This window comes from Ictidomys tridecemlineatus, chromosome 6 (assembly GCF_052094955.1).
Source record: "Ictidomys tridecemlineatus isolate mIctTri1 chromosome 6, mIctTri1.hap1, whole genome shotgun sequence".
In the NCBI taxonomy this organism is placed as follows: domain Eukaryota; kingdom Metazoa; phylum Chordata; class Mammalia; order Rodentia; family Sciuridae; genus Ictidomys; species Ictidomys tridecemlineatus.
In genome coordinates this window covers 182,834,851-182,855,670 of record NC_135482.1, presented here as the reverse complement: position 1 = coordinate 182,855,670, position 20,820 = coordinate 182,834,851, and the positions used below count along the sequence as shown (strand labels likewise).

Genomic DNA, 20,820 nt, shown 5'->3' with positions numbered 1-20,820 from the left:
ATGAATGCCCTGCAGGGACTCTGATGCCACCACAAGGAAAAACATCAATGGCACACACTGAGCAAACTTTGATGTCATTTATAGGACTTTAAGTGGAAGTAAAATTTAAAAAAAACTGTTAAATTACACTACATACAATATCATATAAAAATAATGATGAAGGGGCTGGGGTTGTGGTTCAGTGGTAGAGCGTTCACCTGGCACGTGCAAGGCCCTGGGTTCGATTCTCTAACCACATACAAATAATAAATAAATAAATAAATAATAAAGTTTAAACAAAATTGTAAAAAAATACTGATGAATATACAGATAGAGATTAGTTATGTAAAATAATTTGAAGACTTAAAATAAGCTTATTTATCATCTGACATCTGAATGAACTTATGACCTCATTTCACCTGAGATTATTTCTATGAACCACCTTATTTAAATAAATTTGCAAAAAAAATTATTATTTATGGGTGATATATGGTTTTACAGCAAAGGTATTACAATTTAAATCATAATATCACATAAGAATTGTTAGAAATGCTACCACAGATGTTCAAAATCATATGTGGTATAGTTTAACTATATTCTATCTTTAGCAGCACTCTGGTTTGATTTTTTCCACATTTGAAGTTATCAGGATTTAGAGGCATTAGAATAGTAGTTACACTGTTAAAGAGGTATTGATTTTAATGATATTTGGTTTGTTCTGCATTCCTCAAAGAAGAGAACTTATTTTTTCTATTGGTGTTTACAACCTACATGAAGTAGCTACAGTGGCAGATATCAGGTATGTTGGCCAGGGAGCAAAGTGAAGGTTCAGAGTCATGCCAATCCTGAAATTTCAGGGTATTAATGAAAGATCCATATCTATGCAAAGAGCAAATTAAATATTATAAAACATAGAAAATATTTCCTAAATACTGAGATGTATAGCCACTTTACTGAAATAGGAAAATATTTTTACATTTCCTAAAAATGAAAACTACATAGTATAGGTGGCTTACTTCTATAAGAAACATATTAATTCATACTTTATAATAGCCTACAGGTAGGATTTCAAGTGGAGATAATTTTTACATTTTCAAAAAAATGTTAAATAATTAATGAAAATAAAATGACACCTAAAAGATGCATAAATATTTTAGTGGTAAAACTTTGCCAAAATAAATACTATACTGAGTTTATAGACCCCTGTGTTGCATGAAAAAAAAAACATGAACAGAAACATAAACAAAAAATCAGTTCAAGAGTAATTAGGAAAATATTTATCAACTTGTATATTAGCTTAAGTGGAGCAGAGTCATTTAAATTATAGGACACAATAGTAGTATTATTCCTTTAAAAACTGGGCTTGGGCTGTGGCTCAGAGTTACAGTGTTCACCTAGCCTTCATGAAGCACTGGGTTCAATCCTTAGCACCACATAAAATAAAATAAAGATATTGTGTCCACCTATAACTAAAAAAATAAATATATTAAAAATATATATAACTATATGTACATGTATATCTATTTGTGTGTATATATATGTATATATTTATATAGAATCAGAGTTAATTCCTAATCAGATATATAAAGTCTGACAATGAAATTATAGTGCATGTAAATATTCTAGATATGATGAAAATAAAAGATCATGGAATTGAATATAACCCTGATAGGTAAGTCATAATTTCATATCAGTCTTTTGTTTCTTTTAATTCCTAATCAGATGTTGTTCCTAATAAGACTTTTTGAGGTAACAAATGAACTTATATTTATATTACATTTTATAAAAAATAAACATAAGTATAAGTAAGAAATAATGGCACATTCTAACTTCTTAATCCATATAACACTTAGTAAACTTTATGGAGTACAATGTCTGTAAGATATTAAGAACATCTTAAATGACATCTTTACTTGCTTTACCAATGTATCCTACTAGCCCAAACAGGAAAAATATTACAGTCTTTTATAAAAATAGAAATGGGACCTACACTTTGGTAGCTTTCTTATCCTTCTTTATTTCAGCATGCTATCTACAGTAGTTTCCTAGCCACTTATTAAAAATTGAAAAGCAACAGTTATAAGCTCTTAGAAACATAATGGGTAACCCACTTAGAGCAAGCAGATGTGGATTTTGAAAGGATGTTTGCCTGGAGTTGCTGAAAATCATCTGTATCTTAATCTCCCCAATTCTGATGGGTAGTTGCTTTACCATACCTGTCCATTTCAACAGTAATTGAAACCAGGATTTTGGAAGTTAAAAAAAAAAAATTCTTGCCATCTTGACAAGGATAGTTTCCTGAGAAAACGTTAGCTGAATATCCTTCACTCTTTTTCTCTTATGAAACAAACCAAAAAAAGTTATTTATAACAAGTCCTTGAGCTTATAAGTAACTTCAGAAAGTGAAAAACCCCATACAGATACAAACTCCACACAAGTGTGCATGCGCGCGCGCGCGCGCGCGCACGCGCGCGCACACACACACACACACACACACATTATAGATGAAATTTAAACCTGTACTCTTTTTCTTGTAATAATTTTGATGTTGTAAAGTCCTGCTGGCATTTAAATAACAATAAAATTATAATGTATGTAAATATTCTAGAAAGATAAGAATAAAATATTATTGAGTTAAATATAACCCTAATAGATAAGTGTCAAAATTCCTAAATACAGTGAAGAACATATTAACTTTAAGCAAAAATGATTTTTTCCTCGAGCAAACCATTTGTTTTCCTTAAAAAATATAAAAAGACTGTGGCGAATTGTGTTTACACTGATTACAAGAAGACATATCCTTATCTCTACATATAAATATAGATACTTGATTTGCAGTAAGCACTTCATGGTCTTTTGTTCAAATCTTGCTCAAGTGCACTAACTCCTATTTATTTACATTGTATGGTAAATAAAACTATTATGTCAAATAAAATACCTTTACATTAATTGTATTTTAATTTTACACCTCTATTTGGTTTCCATTTCTTTAACCAATATATTTGGCTTATAAAACTACATTGTAGAAGAATGAAGAATGGATGCTTGAAGCATTTGTAGTGTTCTTAATTCCCTACAATAGAACTTAAAAGTGAACCAAGTTTTCTTTCACTATAGAACATGTCTAAACAGGTGCAAAGCACCTCTGTGTGATTTGGAGGATACTGTGCCAACCTCCAAGTGGGGCAGTATGTGCCCATCAGATGGATTTAGCTTCATATTTGGTAGAATCAGAGCTAAATGAATGGTTGAAAGCCAGCTGCTCTGGGTACCTTGACATTTATTTCTCAGGTGGTCACTCTGGTTGTCTTGTTCATAAGAGCTTTTGTAGGCACATAACAATGGAAGGCATAGAGCCTATATTCCTCTTCGTTTTATGTGAAGACCAGAAAGAGAAATCCATTTGGTTGTTTTTCTTTTCCTTTCTTATTTTCCTTTTTGTTATATTTTTCTGTGGTAGTGACCTGTCTACCGATACCAGAAATGGCTTTAAATTCATGGAATTAAACAAAGTGATCTCACTTGCTGAAATTTTTGGAAAAGTGCAAAAGAGTTAAATCCAAGTTGTTTTTAAATAGAACTAACCATATGTTTACCAATTTATTTGTATTTTGTTTATAATGAAAACCTAATAGAGAAAACAACCTGTACATACGAGCATAATAACACTTTAAAAATGCAAAATTTGATTATTGTACAGCACTTACCAATGCTGGTTTCACATTACTTGTCAATATACATTTAATATCCATTATGGTCTAAGAGCTATTCCACTTTAAAACTTTTAATTCTCAGAACTAATGATCACTCATTGTTTTTTATGGATAAATATAATTTCCATTTGAATCCATTAGTTAAAAACACAAAATCCCCAAGAATACATGTCCTAAATAACTACAAATAAAGCTCATTTTCATTTATAATTATTGTTGTGTGCTTCTAAATTACTTGCCATTTTTATTATTATATATACATTATATATATACATATTATATATATATATATATTTATGATCATCATAATGAATGTTCTTAATTATATTTTAGAACCAATTCTTTAAAAGCAGTACTGTAATCATCCACTTACAGTTGGTGATTTTCAGTGTCCTCTTCACTTCTCCACTCCCTGATCCTCCGCAACCATCCTCATCATCACAGTCTCCACTGACTTGCTCCACCATGCCACCACCACTGCCCAGCTGAATAAGCTCCCACTTGTTGGGTTTGGGTGACCTACCCTGTAACAACTAAGTGCAGACACCAAAAAATATTTATTATTAGCAAATTCTAATCTTCTAAGAACACAATTCTTAAACTTAGGTAGAAATAACAATCATTCTTATAGGGATCCACCATTTTGGTATAGATACCTTACTAAGTCAAATCTTCAAAATATTAAAACAACTGAATTCATAATAATGAGCAAAAACTTATATTCATAAAGAGCTATACTCTGCCTACTAACTTTGTGATAAGTCTTTGGATAATGCTTTAGGAAACAAATAAAACTATTTTTATTTATTTTATTTTATTTTATTTTTTGCTTATGGGTAGTTTGGCCAGAGGATCTTTTACTGTTTAAAAAATAATGCTTAAGCTTGGTAAAGCAAACTTCAAAAGGACACAACCACCCTTGTAGTGTGATCACCTGTAATAGTGTACAGTTTTGTACTATCCAAAATTTCTCAAATGTTAGAGTACTATCTTTCTAGAAAATAATTTCATCTAAAGAATCCAAAATTTTGAACACAAACATTAATATCTCTATTTAAACTTTCTCACATAAAAAAATAAGGCCCAATGTCTATGGCCCAGAAATGAATTTGGGGCAAAAGATTCAGGTAGTGTTTTTAATTTCTACAAGGTATTTAAGAAGTTTAGCTAACTTCTCAGTTCTTAGTTCTTATGGATTTCATTTACTTTTATAAGTAAAATAGATAGAATAGCCATTCTTCCCTGCAGCATAGGAGTGTTGGTAATATTTTTAAATAATATTGGAAGTGTGTCTGAACTCCTTTTCACAAAGGTGATGTTATAAATAATAGAATGTTTCACTTAAAGCTAAAACTGAGTAAAATAATCCAATATGTGACATTTTCTACTCTAACGTAGTTTAGGGGAACACATAAACCAGCATAAGCCCAAGAGGGAAGTGCTATATTATGAATGATATGTACCTCTGCTGCCCACTTAATGGCCATTTAGATTCTCATAGTACTTTATGAAAGATTTAGGATTGTGACTTCTTTTTGTGATTTTCAAAAAAAAACAGTATCAATTTGCAAATACTAATTACACAACCCACATTAAATATTTCATGTTGAAGAATAATGAAATAGCTTCAGCATGTCTAAGATGAAAATGTTTAACATTTAAAGAATACTTATATTAATCAACTGGACTTTGACAATTATAACTTCAAAATTTAAAAAGTCATGAATTCTAAATTATTACAGTTTTTAAGATTTAGTTTTTCTAAAGGTGTGCAAAACAACTGGTTAAAATTCTTACTTTTTAACAAAATTTTTCAAAAATTATATATATGTGTTAAATTTAAAAGAAAGCTTCTTTTAATATCAAATGAATTTAGTAAATTACATTTAAGAAACCTTCTTTACTATGTTTAATGTGCTGATGTGTATGTATTCTATTTCCTAGAAAAGAAGGGCAGATCCATGGCAATGGGGAAACATAAAAATGCAACAAACCATATAAAAATTAAAATATGAAAAAGAATTGTAAGTACAAATGGTTGTATTTTATACCATTTATCATGCCATTCATCATGCATTTAGTATCTTCACAAAGGGATTGGACTCTGAGGTCCAACCTACTTAGATATGAATCCTGATTCTGACATACACTAACCAAGACACATTGGATTGGGATAACTTAATTAAAAACTCAATTTACTTACATCTAAAGTACGAACATGAATTAATGTATGCCACATACATAGTGTGAGAAAAACTTATGTAAAGCACTTTGCAAATGTTTAGAATGTCAGCACATTAAAAATAATACATGTTGATTATTATTATCTACTTTATCATATATTCTATTACAATATTATTTGAACACCCAGAATACATTACTTGAAAGAATTATTTGAGAAAGAATCCAATTACACAACTCACATTATATTTTTTAAAGTATTATCTGACAAGTATAACAAAAGACAACTTCTCTGGTAGGTCCTGCTTCCTTTCTGACCCTGACATCTTTTTCTAACATTTTCCATATCAACCATATTTCCCTAAGATTTCTGCTACTATTTTTACTGGGATCGTTACCAGAATCCTGTTGAAATCTCCTTAACAATATAAACAATGTGTAAGTCACAAGGCCACAACCCAAAGAATTTGAACTAAAAAATTCAAGCTGAAAAATTGTCCATATAAAACAAAAGTTACTACATTAGGAAATAAGATTCATTTGAAAGTCTTTGAATATATTCACTGTCAGAGAATTATTCACTTATTTGTATTGACTGATACAAAATAATAGGGAACTTTTAAAAACAGCATTTATTATGTTATCTACATTTCTCTAGAGTGAAATTGTAGGAAATACTTAAGGACCTCAAACTTTTAAGATATAGGATTGTGTAAAACTATATTTCAACTCAAATTATCTGTGCTGAGCACAATTGTAAAACTGACACCAAGATTTCCTACTCTATCCTTGGGACTGAACATATGATGTCACTTTCATACCTACTACCTTTCATATCCAAAGAAATGTTTCAAATGTTATTAATGTCAGTAATTAGTTGGTCTTGTACCATAAATAAAATTTCTCTGGGATGGATTCATATAATCACATAAGTTCTTTAAAAGGGAAAGATTTCTCTGGCTATCACCAGAGTCAAAAAACATTTGAAGCATGGAAGGTCAGGGACATTGAATCCAAGAAAAGTGTTTGTTGTGGAGGTATATGTTGGGATGCTGTGGGAGCCTATTAAAGTTCCTGTGGCTAGGAATTGGACTTCTAGTGTCCTTTAGCAGTTGAAAGTGGAGTGATCTGCCATGCCAACAGCAAGAAAATGAGGCTCTCAGCCCTATAACTGTGTTCTCTCTACTGCCTACTTAAGCCTAGAAGTGGATTTCCTTTCAGAACCTCCAAATTGTGGCTGAAAACTTGATTTTGGCCTTGTTAAGTCCTGAGAAATGAGCCAACTCAAACTTCTGATCAATAAAGCTATGTGCTAAAAAATGGAAGTTGTCTTGAGCTTCTAAATATGTGGTCATTTGCTATGTAGCAAGAAGAAAATAATATACTCTCCAATCCCTGATTGGGCCACACTTACTTCTTGGAAATTTTGTCTGATATCTTCTGATTTTTTACCACATTTTTCAGAACAAGAGGTGAAAATTTCCATAAGACACCACCTTATCCACAAGATGGTACCCTTGGAAACATGCTATCAGATTTCACCTTTGCATCAGTTTCATTTTCTCTGCCTTTTCATAATCCTTCTCACTGATTTTCATGTCTCTGAATAAGGGGTATAATTGCTGTTTCCTGTGATCAACTGATCCAAATATATCCAGGTTCCCATTTGATCCATGACTCCAGGTCTCCAATAAGCCCCTCTCCCTCTGATAGGGTCAATAGTTACCCCTTCTCATTCATTTTCTCAATTCTCAGTTACTACCTGTCTGCAAATGTTCATTTTCATTCTCAAAATTTTTAAAGTTTACAAAAATATTAGTGAATTTCCAGTCCAAAAAAAAATGGGCTTTTCACAATAAGAACTTTGCTCATATTCTCTCTCTCTCTCTCTCTCTCTCTCTCTCTCTCTCTCTCTCTCTCTCTTTCTCTTGGACTATACTATCCAAATTTCTTCTTTTGTTCACCTTTCTCCCCAATTACTTCAAAATAAATAAATAAATAAGAATTTTTTAATAAATGTGTTTCAGTGAAGAGTATAAATCCTCTAATTTTAGTCTCTTTCAGGGAGCTCATCCTAACAGATTAACAGACTGTGCCTCCACCTGTATATACATTACCATCTGGTGTTAACTCATATTCCATGTACTGCTTACTTCACCTCTAAGCTGTGGTTAGAAGTAAAGATGAACTCTCCCACTTTCTATCTTCCAGCAAAATTATTAATCTTCACCATTCACTTGGCATTTAAAACATACCTTCTGATATCCCATACTGCTGGGGTCATTAGTCTCTCTTACCCAACACCACCATATATTTTTATTTTCCCCAAATCAATACTTTTACCATGTCATTTCTGATTCTTAATGCTCTTTGAGACACTCTACTGTCAAAAAGCACTTATAACATGTATCTAGAAGAGGGAACAAATGGGTAAAAAGAACAGTGGTAAAATGTTTGGGAAATGAACATGATTTCCCCTTTTGAGTTCTGAAAGCTCAGGAGAAATATCACAGGAAGCAAACTTGTCTAATTAGGATTTACCTCACATTTCCCAAATTTACATAAGCAAATTTCCCATCTCCCCTCACTTAGCACATGCTGGTATACTTTAGAAATGAGTCCAAGAAAACATGTCCAAAGGTGACTTAGCAGTCAAGGTGCCATTGATATATTGCTTCTCTTTTTAAAAAATTGTATTTGAACACAGCTCCTCAGCACCCAAATTTGGTTACAGAGCAGTCAATCATTCTCACAGAAATCATGTGACTTTATAATTTTGTTCATGCTTGTTTTATTGTCCCCTCACTTTTAACTCCTGTTTTGCCACACAAAGAATACACACTTTCCTTTCAACTCCTCATATTATATCTAACATTCAAGTTCAAACTCAAATATATCGTTTTCTATTCCATATGTATATCTGTGATCTTTTAAACTCTATGCCATTTGTTGGCATTTAATCAGTTTTCCTGAGCATATATCACCCTTCTTGATTAATGGTAAGTTTCTCAGAGATTAGACCAGGATTTAGATTTCTCTATACCACTCCCCATTATGAAGAGAGTGCTTATTACAAGATAAATGTTAAATGTGCATATATTGATTGATTGATTTAAAGTTTAAAAATAATTAAGCTAACCCTATCTTTAATGTCTCTATATCTAATTTATTAAAGAGCTTTCACTTTACTAAAGACATTCAAGGCTATGATATTCTGGAATAACTTTGAATTCGTACTTTTTGACTGCCAGATTGATTGATTCATATATTAATTCATTGACTTTTTTTTGAGCATGTACTGTGTAACAGATATTTTGGAAGCTAAACATCTATATCAAAAGAGAATACAGTATTTTTTGTTTTTAAAAAATGCTCAATGTATACTTTATTTCAAAGATGATATTCATGAATATGCAACAAGATAAAATTGAAATGAATTATATAATCTGAAAAGCAGGAAAAAAGAAGAAATAGCTTGAAGGCTTAATTTTGTGCTATTACTAATTATGTTTCTTTATAATTTTGATAAGAATAATTTAAAAAAATCTTATTTCTGAGTACCTGGAGACTTCTAAGAAATTGTTTAAACAACGAAAAAAATTGTCATTGAAGAATCATGAATCAAGCCAAGATATATTAAATATATTTGTGTTTGCATCTAATTACTATAAACTAAAAAGTAAAGGAATCATTTAAAATAAACATATAGAACTGTTTCATAATAAATATGGACATATTGTTAAAGGTTGATTAATGCAAAAGGTCTGTCTCTAGAGTAGGGAGGAAAGTTTAGCTTCATGATTTGGATCACCAGGTAATGAACTCCTGCCTTATTTCTACAGAAGGAATCTGTTATCTTCATTCCCCTCCCACTCCAGACACATAGCTACCCTCTGCTCCCTTGGTTCCACCCTCAGACACAAGCACAATTTGACATGCTACTCTCAACTAATCTTGAGAAATAAGCATATTTTTTTATCATGGAGGAGACTCCCCAACTGATATTTAGTAAAACAAGAGGATTTCCCTGTATACACATTTAAAGGAACATAAAGAAATAAAATGAGTTCAGAATGATAATGAAACCAAAATCTATGAGCAACACATGAAAATTTCTCAATTAATGACCACACATTCATGCGATATACTATAACAAATCTCATAATTTTAACCACATATATGAATAGATAGATGTTCCATACAGTCATACAATATGAGAATTTTTAAAACTTAAAATCCCCAATAAATTTGACATTATGTCTCTGGGCCTATATAGTCTGTATCTGTAAAATGTGATAAGAATGTCTCTTTTGAAAGTTTTATGAGTATTATTTGTGTTATATTATGTAAAGTGTTGGCACATTGTATGTGATCAGTGATAGTTACTTAACTTGATCATTGTTACCATTATTACCAGTAGAAACTGATACTGTGAAAGGAGGAAACCCATGTGGGAATAAAAATCCCTATCTACAATCCTACTCTGCCTTGGCTCTGTCATTTGAATCTGCCTCAACCAAACATAAAATGATGGCATTTCACAATCTCAGCCTATGGCCTGTCATAGAAAGTCAATCAATACATACATATTTATAGAACAATTACAACAGAGGAAAGGGCATGATTGAGTCCCAGCCACACATTAATTGTGTGCCTTAGGCAAATCACTTAAGCCTATTAAAACTCATTTTATTCTACTGAATGATAATGCATGGAAAAGCACTTTATACACTATAAAGCTCGTTGACAAGGTTCTGTGCATAGCAACGCATCCATAAAATTGAGAAACCAACAAAGTGAGGACAGAGTGAAAAACAACAACAACAATAAAATGACCACCCTTCAGAGGGCTCTTCTGTTCTTCAATGTCATGCAGTTTGTGCAGGCAGCTGATTAGCTGAAAATAGTCAGTTTTGATGACTGATGCTTCCTGCTTATGTTTAATTGGTTTAGGAAGCTCATTAGGGATGCTATCTTGGAGGATGAGTTTGGTGGGCAGAATATCTGATGACTCTAAGGCAAATGTACTTTCAGCTGTTGAATTAATTTCTCAATAGACTCAATTTGCTTTATACTAACTGTCTGGCAATCCCCTGTAGCTGCAAAAGCCTTTCAAACACTTGTGATAAAATCTGGCTATAGATAGCTCATACACACGTTTGCTGTGAAAGAAACACTCATCATGTTAAAATAATCACCAGACACGAGAGTAGATGAATGTGCTTTAAAACACCAAATATAATGATAATCTCTAAAAATTCCCCCCTTCTCATAGTCATTTCCACAGATATATGAGGAGTAAATATGTGTCTAGAAAGCATTAGGCATCATATAGGTCATCCTAGTCATCTACTCAAATGTAAATATGTCAAGATCTGCAATTTTACTATTTTATTCTAATGATGAGACTATGTATGCAAAAATTAAAATGATGGGAAAATTGCAAACCAGAAAACTGAAGATCTAAAAACAATAGTACTGTTCACCTTATCATTGATAAAACATCTTCAAAGAACATTTTAAATATAGACTGAAAATTTTTCTACATATATACACATTCAAATATGTACATATATATGAATCTAATTTTGTCATAAATGGATTGGTATTTGCATTTTCATATATTTTAAGTAAAACCCATAAAGAAATGTATATGAAACAGGAAAACTATGGAAGCTCATAAAATTTTCAATTGAAAAACTGATTCAAAATTCTTCATGATCTACTTTTAAGTTTATCTCTATAGGATATTTCAAATGAGACCTAACATCTTGGCATGCTCTTGTTATTTTGTTTGCAACATAACTTCACTTTCCCCAATCCTCCAGATGTGCATCCAACCAAACCCATCCAACTCCACTCCATTTTCACCTCCCTCATTAACTTATTAAAATCATCTTTCATACAACTCTTTTAGCAAACTTTCCCACTATTGCTCTTTTAAAATTTTTTAAAAAATATTTTATCCATAAACTCAAATACCACAGATCTCCAGATTTATATTTTCAAAAATAGTTAAATCCTTACAGACTATTCTACCAAAAAAGCCAAACATGTTTTACAATATGTCATGTTATGTTAAGTTGACCGGACACAGAAGTCATTTCTGTAGGATTTCTTTTCAGTGTTTGCTTTAAGTTGGAGCTTTCTGATCTTGGCTTCTGTTGTACCAGTAATTTGAAAGGTCACTGCTCTGCTGGCATTTGGCTTATGCAATGCAGTCTGGCAATTTATAAAAGTCTTGTGATTTTGTAAATAGAACACTGAAGTTAGAAAAGGCTTACTGAATTCATTCTCTATGTGGTAATATTGCAAAGTTATTGAATCTTGTTCCCATAAGAAAATTCTGTTTGTCTCCTTACCCCTATGTCTGATCCCTATCTCCAACTCAGAACAAAACCAGCTCATCTTCTGAGCCATCACTCCAAAATGAACTGTTCAAGTTTATTATGAGTTTGTGCCCTACTCCAAATTCAAGACTTCTCAGGAGGGTGAAAATAAAAGCTGAGTTAATGCAGGAATAAAAGTGGAAATTGAAAACAAACTCAGATAGAACTCAGAAAAAAGCATAGGGCCAAAGGAGGAGAGTGCATGCCAAACTTTATCAATTCTCCAATGCTCTTGTGCAACAACCCTATGAAACCACTCTAAAAATCTGAAGTGAATTGGTGAAAAAGCAAACAACCTTTCTCATAAGACAATTCTAGAGTTAATTCTGGAGACTTCTGTCACAATACCCATGTTAAGCTGGCCAGAAAGGTACAGAGGATGAATGGCAGTGGTGCAGAGGGAAACAAAGACATCTTGTGAATAAGCAAGATGTCTGCATCAGAAGAATGGGAGAAGAAGAGGAGAAGAAAAATGAAGGTTAGAAGTAAATTAAATAACCACAATGCATTTAATGAAATACATAGATGTATAAATCTAGTTTCTTAGGTCAAACATTATATTCTGTAAGACATGATATATTATAATTATACTTCCCCAAATTAAAAGAAAAGTGAGATTACTTTCTTCAAGCCAATCTTTTACTTATAATTTAATATGTTAATTCTCTAAATCATTATTGCATATTAACCTACATCCACAGAATTAACACAAATCACATACATATATAACCACACAAATATACCTGGACAGGGCCATTACAAATAACTAATAGCTGATCCAGGCTGGTCTATGGTCAAATAAAGGGCAGTTTAAACAAGAATGAGATATTAAACAATTTCACTCTTTTTTATTGGTTAGGTACAGAATAAGTTTATATTATTCACAGAGTGCTTTATTATCAAGGAGTCGTTTTTATTCAACACGTAAAAAGCCTGCATCTTTTTAACTTGATCTTCATATGCACAGGAAATGTTTAACTATCAAATCAGTTAATAATACAAATATATTGGTTCATTTTTAACATATATATTTTAACATATTTTTCACAAATTTACAGTTACTTGTGGCCTGGATTGTCTCAGTTAACGTTCTCTCCTCATTATGGGTACTATGGTAAGCAAGGGTATAGAAATTTATTGCTGAGAAAATGCCTAACCGTTTGCCCAGAAGTCCCATATCATCTTTCTAAAATTATAGTATTCAGTAACCTAATTTTCAAAATCAAGGAACATACTGAATATCTACTGAGTGTGAGTATAGCGAGTAAATATATTACAAAACATGGATGGATTGACTGAAGGTGACTTTTAGACATTTCAACATCATCTGGAGAAATTGGGTGTCTACTAGCCATGCTTAACAGAAGTTAAAGCAGGACTTATAGTACCAAGAATTGCCACAGTCCGGTGCAGCAAAATAATTGGGGGGTGACAAGCAACTTGTGTAGACTGATACAGCAGGAGTGGGAGCCATTTATTGTAGGACAGGAGGGGTATATATACATTCCACACAGCTTATCTTAATTAACATAAACTAGATACAGCAGTCAACCAATAAGGAATCTCCACACTTAATGGCTCGCTGGCGCCACCTCACAAACCACTCCCTCTGGCAAAATGCCAGGTGCCATCCCGACTTGTTTACAAAGAATGTTTTATTTTCCTAGTGAATAATGTAGATAGTGTTAATCTTTATATACAGTACCAAGGAAACGGTTTTCTTCCTTTTTTTTTTTTTTTTTTTTTGTATTGGGGATTGAACCTTAGTACTTCACCACTAAGCCACATCCCCAGCCAGTTTTTTATATTTTACTTTGAGACAGGGTCTCACTAAGTTGCTTAGGGCCTTGCTAAGTTACTGAGGCTGGTTTTGAACTTTCCATCCTCCTGCCTCAGCCTGCTGAGCTGTTGGAATTACAGGTGTTCACCACTATGCTTAGCTAAGTAATTTTTCCCCCCTCAATGTATTTGCTCAACTTTGCTTCAGCTGGCCCAATCATTAGGAAAAGAATGAGCAACACTAGCTTTTCACTTATTGCCAGGGACAAAGAGATCATGCATGTACTTTCTACATAGAATATGGAAATCAGCATTTTTCATAATTAACTTAGAGTTGTTACCTTGTGACTTTTTTTTGTTATTTTTATGTATCAAGAATACATTTCTAACAGGATTACAAGATTTATGTTCTTCAGATGGATGTGCTTTAACCATTGCCCTTTTAGTCTCTATGAGACTGATATCATTGAAAGATAAAGAAAATTTTTTTAAAAGGAAGAAGAAAGAGGACATAAGGAAAAAAAGAAAAAAAAAAGAGGGAGGAAGGTGGGCTTTAATCATGTTACATTATCATGTAGGGTTCCTTGCTTAGTAAAGATTTTCATGGAATTCACCAAAATTTCCATTGCCTTTCTAAAAGAACTCTGAGCAATAGAAATTAATTTAAAATCTGACTTTGGCAACCAAACTAGATTCCCTTCATTGGCCAGCTGTGCAGAGATCATTCTCAAATGCTCTATTAAAAAAGAAAGATTCCCTTAAAGTTTCCCAGTCTATTAAAGGTTTATTTCCAAAAGGAGCTCATTCTGATCCCATTTAGTATGACACCCCTGTGTATGCCAGATGGTAACAAGCATTTCAGCTTCACAAATGTCATTCTGATTTTCACCTTTACAATTAAATTCTCCTACCTTTCTTTACCTAAACCACAAAATTGTGGACAAAGATATGCCAAATGAAAGGGAATATTTTGCTAGAAATATTCTAGAACTTATTTGAGGAAAATGTACAATATTTGAAATTTTAGCTGCTTGGGGAGCTGGTGGGTGGGTATTTGACTAGGATTTTAGGACAGATTTTCCCACTACTTAAATGTGTGACCTTAAACAAATCACTTAATCTTTCTTCAACTAAATGTTTCATTAAAAAATAAAAAAGAAATTGAGGACACCGAAATTTCCTAAATATGTATCATAGCTCTAAAATTTTCAATTCTTATATTTTAAATGGCATTCTAACATTTGGTTTAGAAACAGGTATTATATCTTCAAGCCTTACTGCAAGCCTCTCTGACATTCATTTTAATTCTGTTTGTTTTTCTACTAGATGTAATATTTGAGATTCTTTAAATTGAAATAATGTACTTTTTTCAGATTTAATTTTTTATGCTCGAATTCGGGACCCCCAAAGACCACCAGAGACCCAAGATCCATGTAAGCAGCAAAGAGGTGTTTATTGTGAGCTAGCTCCATCCTCCGTGCGCACACATAGCAACTGGTGATGCTGAGAGGCCCCAGCCCAGGGTTTGCAGCAGTTTATACATTTTTTAGAGAGGGCAGGGACTTCACATACATCATAGAAATCATCACCCACCGCGGGAAAATCAAATAACAACTCTAAAACATGATTAGCACATTCACTGGCGGGAACAAGTTGGGTAGGGGTGATTGGTCAGTACAAAAGGGGTATTCATTTGAACTGATTGGTTTTAGCCAAGAGGGGTGTACGTGCTGAACTACATGGTTTTCCAACTTGTTATCAACCACCATAAAATACTGGGAGGGTTATCTGGCATCCCAGGTATTTCCCTGTCTCATGCTGATTGGTGGCTGCTAGGGGGCTGCTATGGATCCTCATCTAGCCTGACTGAGTCAGGGATACCTGGCACAGCAGATCTCTCCTGTTATTTGTAGATAAACAACTTAGCAGGATGGGAAAGTGCCTAGGAGTGCTCTGTGGGTTTTTCCAAGGACAAAGGCCATGTCGCTTCCTTGGACAGGCTTTGCTCTGAGATAGAGGCTGGTTTTTCAAATTGTATTTTCCCCAAAACATATATTGAAATACTAACCTTCGATACTTCAGAATGTGACTTTATCTGGAAATAGGGTCTTTACAGTAAAGACAAGGTCTTTAGAGTAGGACCTAATCCAGCATGACTAGTTTCCTTATAAAAATGTGGACTTAAATGATACTTCAGAATGTGACTTTATCTGGAAATAGGGTCTTTACAGTAAAGACAAGGTCTTTAGAGTAGGACCTAAATCCAGCATGACTAGTTTCCTTATAAAAATGTGGACTTTCTTCTTAATTGTTACATTTTATTCCACTGTTCTAATGAAACAGATTATTTTATGTTCTCCTATTGGTGGACATTTGTACTGTTTTGAGGATCTGGATATAAAAATAATCTTGCTGTGAGAATCTTGAAAATGGCTTTTGGTGTATCCATTTCCAAAAAATGCTGTGTAAGAGTAGTTGTATTATTTCTTAATTTTTTTAAAGAATTCACCAAATAATCCACCTGTGCTTGGAATTGTTTTGTGTGTGAGAAATGTGCTAAATATAGACATAGATTCTATAACAGACACAGCTCATTCAGATTGTTAAAGCTATTATAATATTTAAAGGCTGTTTTCTCAGTGAAATTCATTGCTTCCTGCAATTTCATGCTTCTATCTAGGATTATTTCTCCTTAGTAGTGAAGCTAGATTTAAAATTAGGTAGTCAGTGTAGTTAGATAAATCAGGTCTAATACCGAGTGAAATCTAAAATGGAGGTCTTGCTGAGAATGATTCTAGGAAATGCAGGATAACTCATGGAATGTTAATGAAGTCCTGAAAAGGCCCTAGGCCAAAGTCCATCCCAAAGAAGTGATAATGAAGTCCTTCCAGCCCAGATTACTTCTTTGGACACCTGTGTCCCACACCTCAGGCCTTCCCACCTACATTCCATCACTGAAAGAAACTATAAAATGGAGAGACAACCGCACTTCCATGGATTCCACCTCTTGGGTCCCCTTCTTCCTCCGGGAGAAGTCTTTTCTGCTGTCCTTTAATAAACTTCTAACTTCTACTCTGACCTTGCCTCGCGTGCTTCTCTGGTGTTATTCTTCAACATCAGGGAAGCAAGGACTCGTCACCGGTCAACAGCGGTAACAGTAGTAATACTTTCACTAGTGTTTTTATAGTCCCAATCTTCTTGTCAAACATTTGCTGAAGAACTATTTATTTAAATATTTTACTATACCTCAATTTTGTGTATATTTTCACTGACTATAGCTTTTTATATTGGTATAATTTTTCCTTCAGCGTGTTCAAATGCCATTTAATTTTCTTTTGTTTCTACAGTCTCTGTTAAATATTTTTTTTCTCTTTTACTTGCTCTACTTTCATTTAGTTTTGGTTCACCAATGGATTTGTGATGGTTTTCTTTGTATTATGCTGCTTAGGTTTTGTTAAGTTTCTTGAAAGTATATTTATATCTTTTTATCAGTTTTACAAAGTGCTTGACCAATTGGTCTTCAAATATTGCTTATTTTCCCATTCTCTCTTACCTATATTTATTGATCTCCAACTACAGGTATGTTATATATTTTTACTGCATGTTTTTTATGCTGTGTTTTGGTTCATCCAGTCTCGTGAGCTGAGGTTATTTCTATAGATTACTTTAGATTATTACTATAGATTTCTCTTCAGGTTAACATTTATTTTGCAGTAGCTATTCAATTCTTGTGCTTCTCAATTTTAGATTGTCCACATGATATTTTAGTAGAGATTCCTTTGGTAAAATCATCATTATCTCATCCAGTTTGTCTACTTCTATTTTATTATGTTAGCAATAATTATTCTCAGTTTTTGTTAAGTTCAGAACTACATTATCTGAGAATCTGTGTTTACTGTCTCTGAATGTTGTTCTGTTGATTAATAGAAACCTTTTTCTACTTTATAGCCTAGATTTTTTTGTTTTATTTTATTTCATGCTGGACATTGTGTATAAAATATTAATGAACTTTTCAAATAATGTTAGATTCCACAGAATGTGTTCCTACTTTCCTGTGATTATGCAGGTAGGATTAATAGAAAGCCATATAAATACAATGAGTTATTAGAAAATTCAGGATTGGGCTGTAGTTTTAGCAAGACTCTGCCACCTTTGGTGCATTTTTATTTCTCAAGTATATTCTTCCAGAGCTTTCTGATGGGGAATTGCTGTATGTATTTCTTCTTAGGCTTGAAATTCCGTTGGACATTAAATTCTAATTTCAGGGATATTGAGCTTTGCCCTTTAGCATCTCACTCCAAGCAGCTTCAAAATCTTGGCAATGTTGTAGGTGAAGTGAGGGTTAGCCATGCATTTAAATCAGGCTTTGTTCCTTTCAATGATTTTATCTCACTGAAATATTCTGACAGACTTCATTGTATGTATGTATGTATGTATGAATTTATTGCAGTTATACCAGTGATGAGAATCAAGGCCAAGTCCCATTTCCCAGATGTGAATATTGAACACCCAAGAAACGCTGAGGCCAGTGCAGAAAACAATTTTTATTTAAGGATACAACAAAAGGATTTCTTTGAAGAGAAGGGGCCCCAGAGCCGGGTGTCCAAAGAAGTGGGGGTGTCCTCCCTCTTTTATAGGTTTTTTATTTCCTTTGTTCTTATGCTCTCCTTCTTCCCTTATCTTGCCTGTGTGACTAATGACCAAAAGGTGAGCCAAAAGATGGAGTGATCTGAGGGCAGGAAAGAAGCCAGCTGCCCAGAGATATTGAGCCAGAAGGGAGAGGCCCAGAGGGCATTCATTAACAACTCCCTGCCAAGAGGAACAATCCCCTAAAGGCAGGTAACCTTGGCAACAGGTTGAAGGAGGAGGGGAAAGGGCTCTGGGAGTATTAAAATTTTATTTCCTTTCCTTTAGAACCAGTCCCCATCTTCCCAATCCTACCAGATCATTCTTTACCTATGCTGACTATCCCTTGTCCCCCCACCACCACCCACCCAGCATTACTGGGATTCAATCCCTGGGTGCTCTACCACTCAGCTACACCCCAGTCCTTTTTATTTTTGAATCAGGGTCTTAGTAAGTTGCCAAAGCTGGCCTTAAATTTGTGTTCCTCCCTCAGTCTCCTGAGTAACAGAAACTACAGGTTCAATCTGCCTACTGGAATTTTCTGGAAAATTCCTCAGACTTGCTTTTTGTACAAGAATTCAACAAATATGCCAAAGGGAAAACATTTTATTATGCCACTGCTAATTTTATCCCAAGATATGTCTGGGCCAGGCTTAAACCTTAGCCTCCACCTACAATCATAAAAGACCCTGCCTCAAAATAAGAGAAGTAGATATTGGCAACAGTTAGCAAACATTGTAGTTATAATACGTAAGTTCTTCTTTTCCCAGCTCTTTATCTCTAAAATTTATAATTTTGTAATTTATTGATGTTGAAGCAATTCTGCTGACCTACTCTAACCTCCACAACTTACTTTTTAAATTATTTTCTTTTTAATTAGTATTTTGTTTTTAACATATAACCTTTCTTAATGTTTTTTCCCAATGTATCTTATTATTTATAAAATTGTGCATCTTAAATAATTTTTGAAGAACTACTCTAAAATATGTGCAAATACAGATTTATTATCTTTGTTTACATGTTCTTATTAGAAAAAAATCTACTATCCAGGATTTCTTCTTAAATTTAAAGAATTTAAGAAGAAGGACTTAAGTCTATTCTAGAGACTTTGCTAATGGGTCTCTGAATTCTTGATATAGACATAAGATAAGAAGTTCTGGTTAATGTAATGGCCACTCCAGGAGATATTATTGAGATACTCTCTGAGAATCTACCACACAAGCAGATAGCAATACCCCTAGAAAAAGGAAAGGCAACAGATTTTAACCAATATATACTGAGATAGTAGCTTAGAATGTGATTGTGCATCTTGTTTTAGGTTATTTGACCTAAGGCAAATCAAATATGGGATATATAACCTTTAGAAGCTTCCTTGAAGAGAAATGTGTAATGTCAGGAACACTACTATTAACCACTTTGTGTAAGTGGTTCTGAGAGAGTAATTTACTTTGGATTGTAGGGCTTTGGATAATGAAGGAAAAAAATATCAAAGAACCCTGAGAATCATATTGGAGTGACAGACAGGTATATCAGCATCTTTTATCAAACTCTGAGAGAAAAGAGAGAAGAGGAGGGAAAATTGAATGACTCAATATTAGGTAGGTTTTAAAATAAACTAAATATTTAGAGGAGAGAAAGATTGATCTCAGGAACAGTAGAGAAGTCTTTAGAAGAAGAATGGGTGAAGAAAAACCTCAGAACCTTTAGCATTCTGTCTTCTATCACAGAGGGAAATTTTATGGGAGACTCAAATTAGCCCAATAATTTTCTGGCCTGGTGAATATTACCAAAGAAAATGATCTGCAGTGTTAGATGGGCATATTTGTGTTTTTCTTTCTTTAAATATACAAAAATAGGTTGGGCATGGTGGCACACACCCTTAATCCCAGTGGCTTGGAAGGCTAAGGCAGGAGGATCACAAGTTCAAAGCCAGCCTCGCAAATTGGTGAGATTCTAAGCAACTTAGTGCGACCTTGCTTCAAAATTAATATTCAAAGTGTTGAATATGTGACTCAGTGGTTGAAGCATCCCTGGGTTCAGTCTCATTATAAAAAATAGGCTTTAATTTTTGTATAAATAATTTATTATTCTTAAAATTTTAAGCAATATGGAAAAGCTTCTGTAATTCAATAACAACTTATACATTTCCATTT

The 20,820-nt window shown here is 33.3% G+C and overlaps 1 protein-coding gene across 3 annotated transcripts in view; it reads right to left on the bottom strand.

The window, feature by feature from the left end:
- Gpc5 (glypican 5) overlaps window positions 1-20,820 on the bottom strand; it is a 1,280,165-nt gene that overhangs the window by 667,117 nt on the left and 592,228 nt on the right. For all 3 annotated transcript variants that reach the window (XM_078016202.1, XM_078016204.1, XM_078016203.1), the window contains exon 7: window positions 4,066-4,225. In XM_078016202.1, coding sequence (XP_077872328.1) covers window positions 4,066-4,225 — 160 coding nt within the window. The remainder of the gene's footprint in view (window positions 1-4,065; window positions 4,226-20,820) is intronic.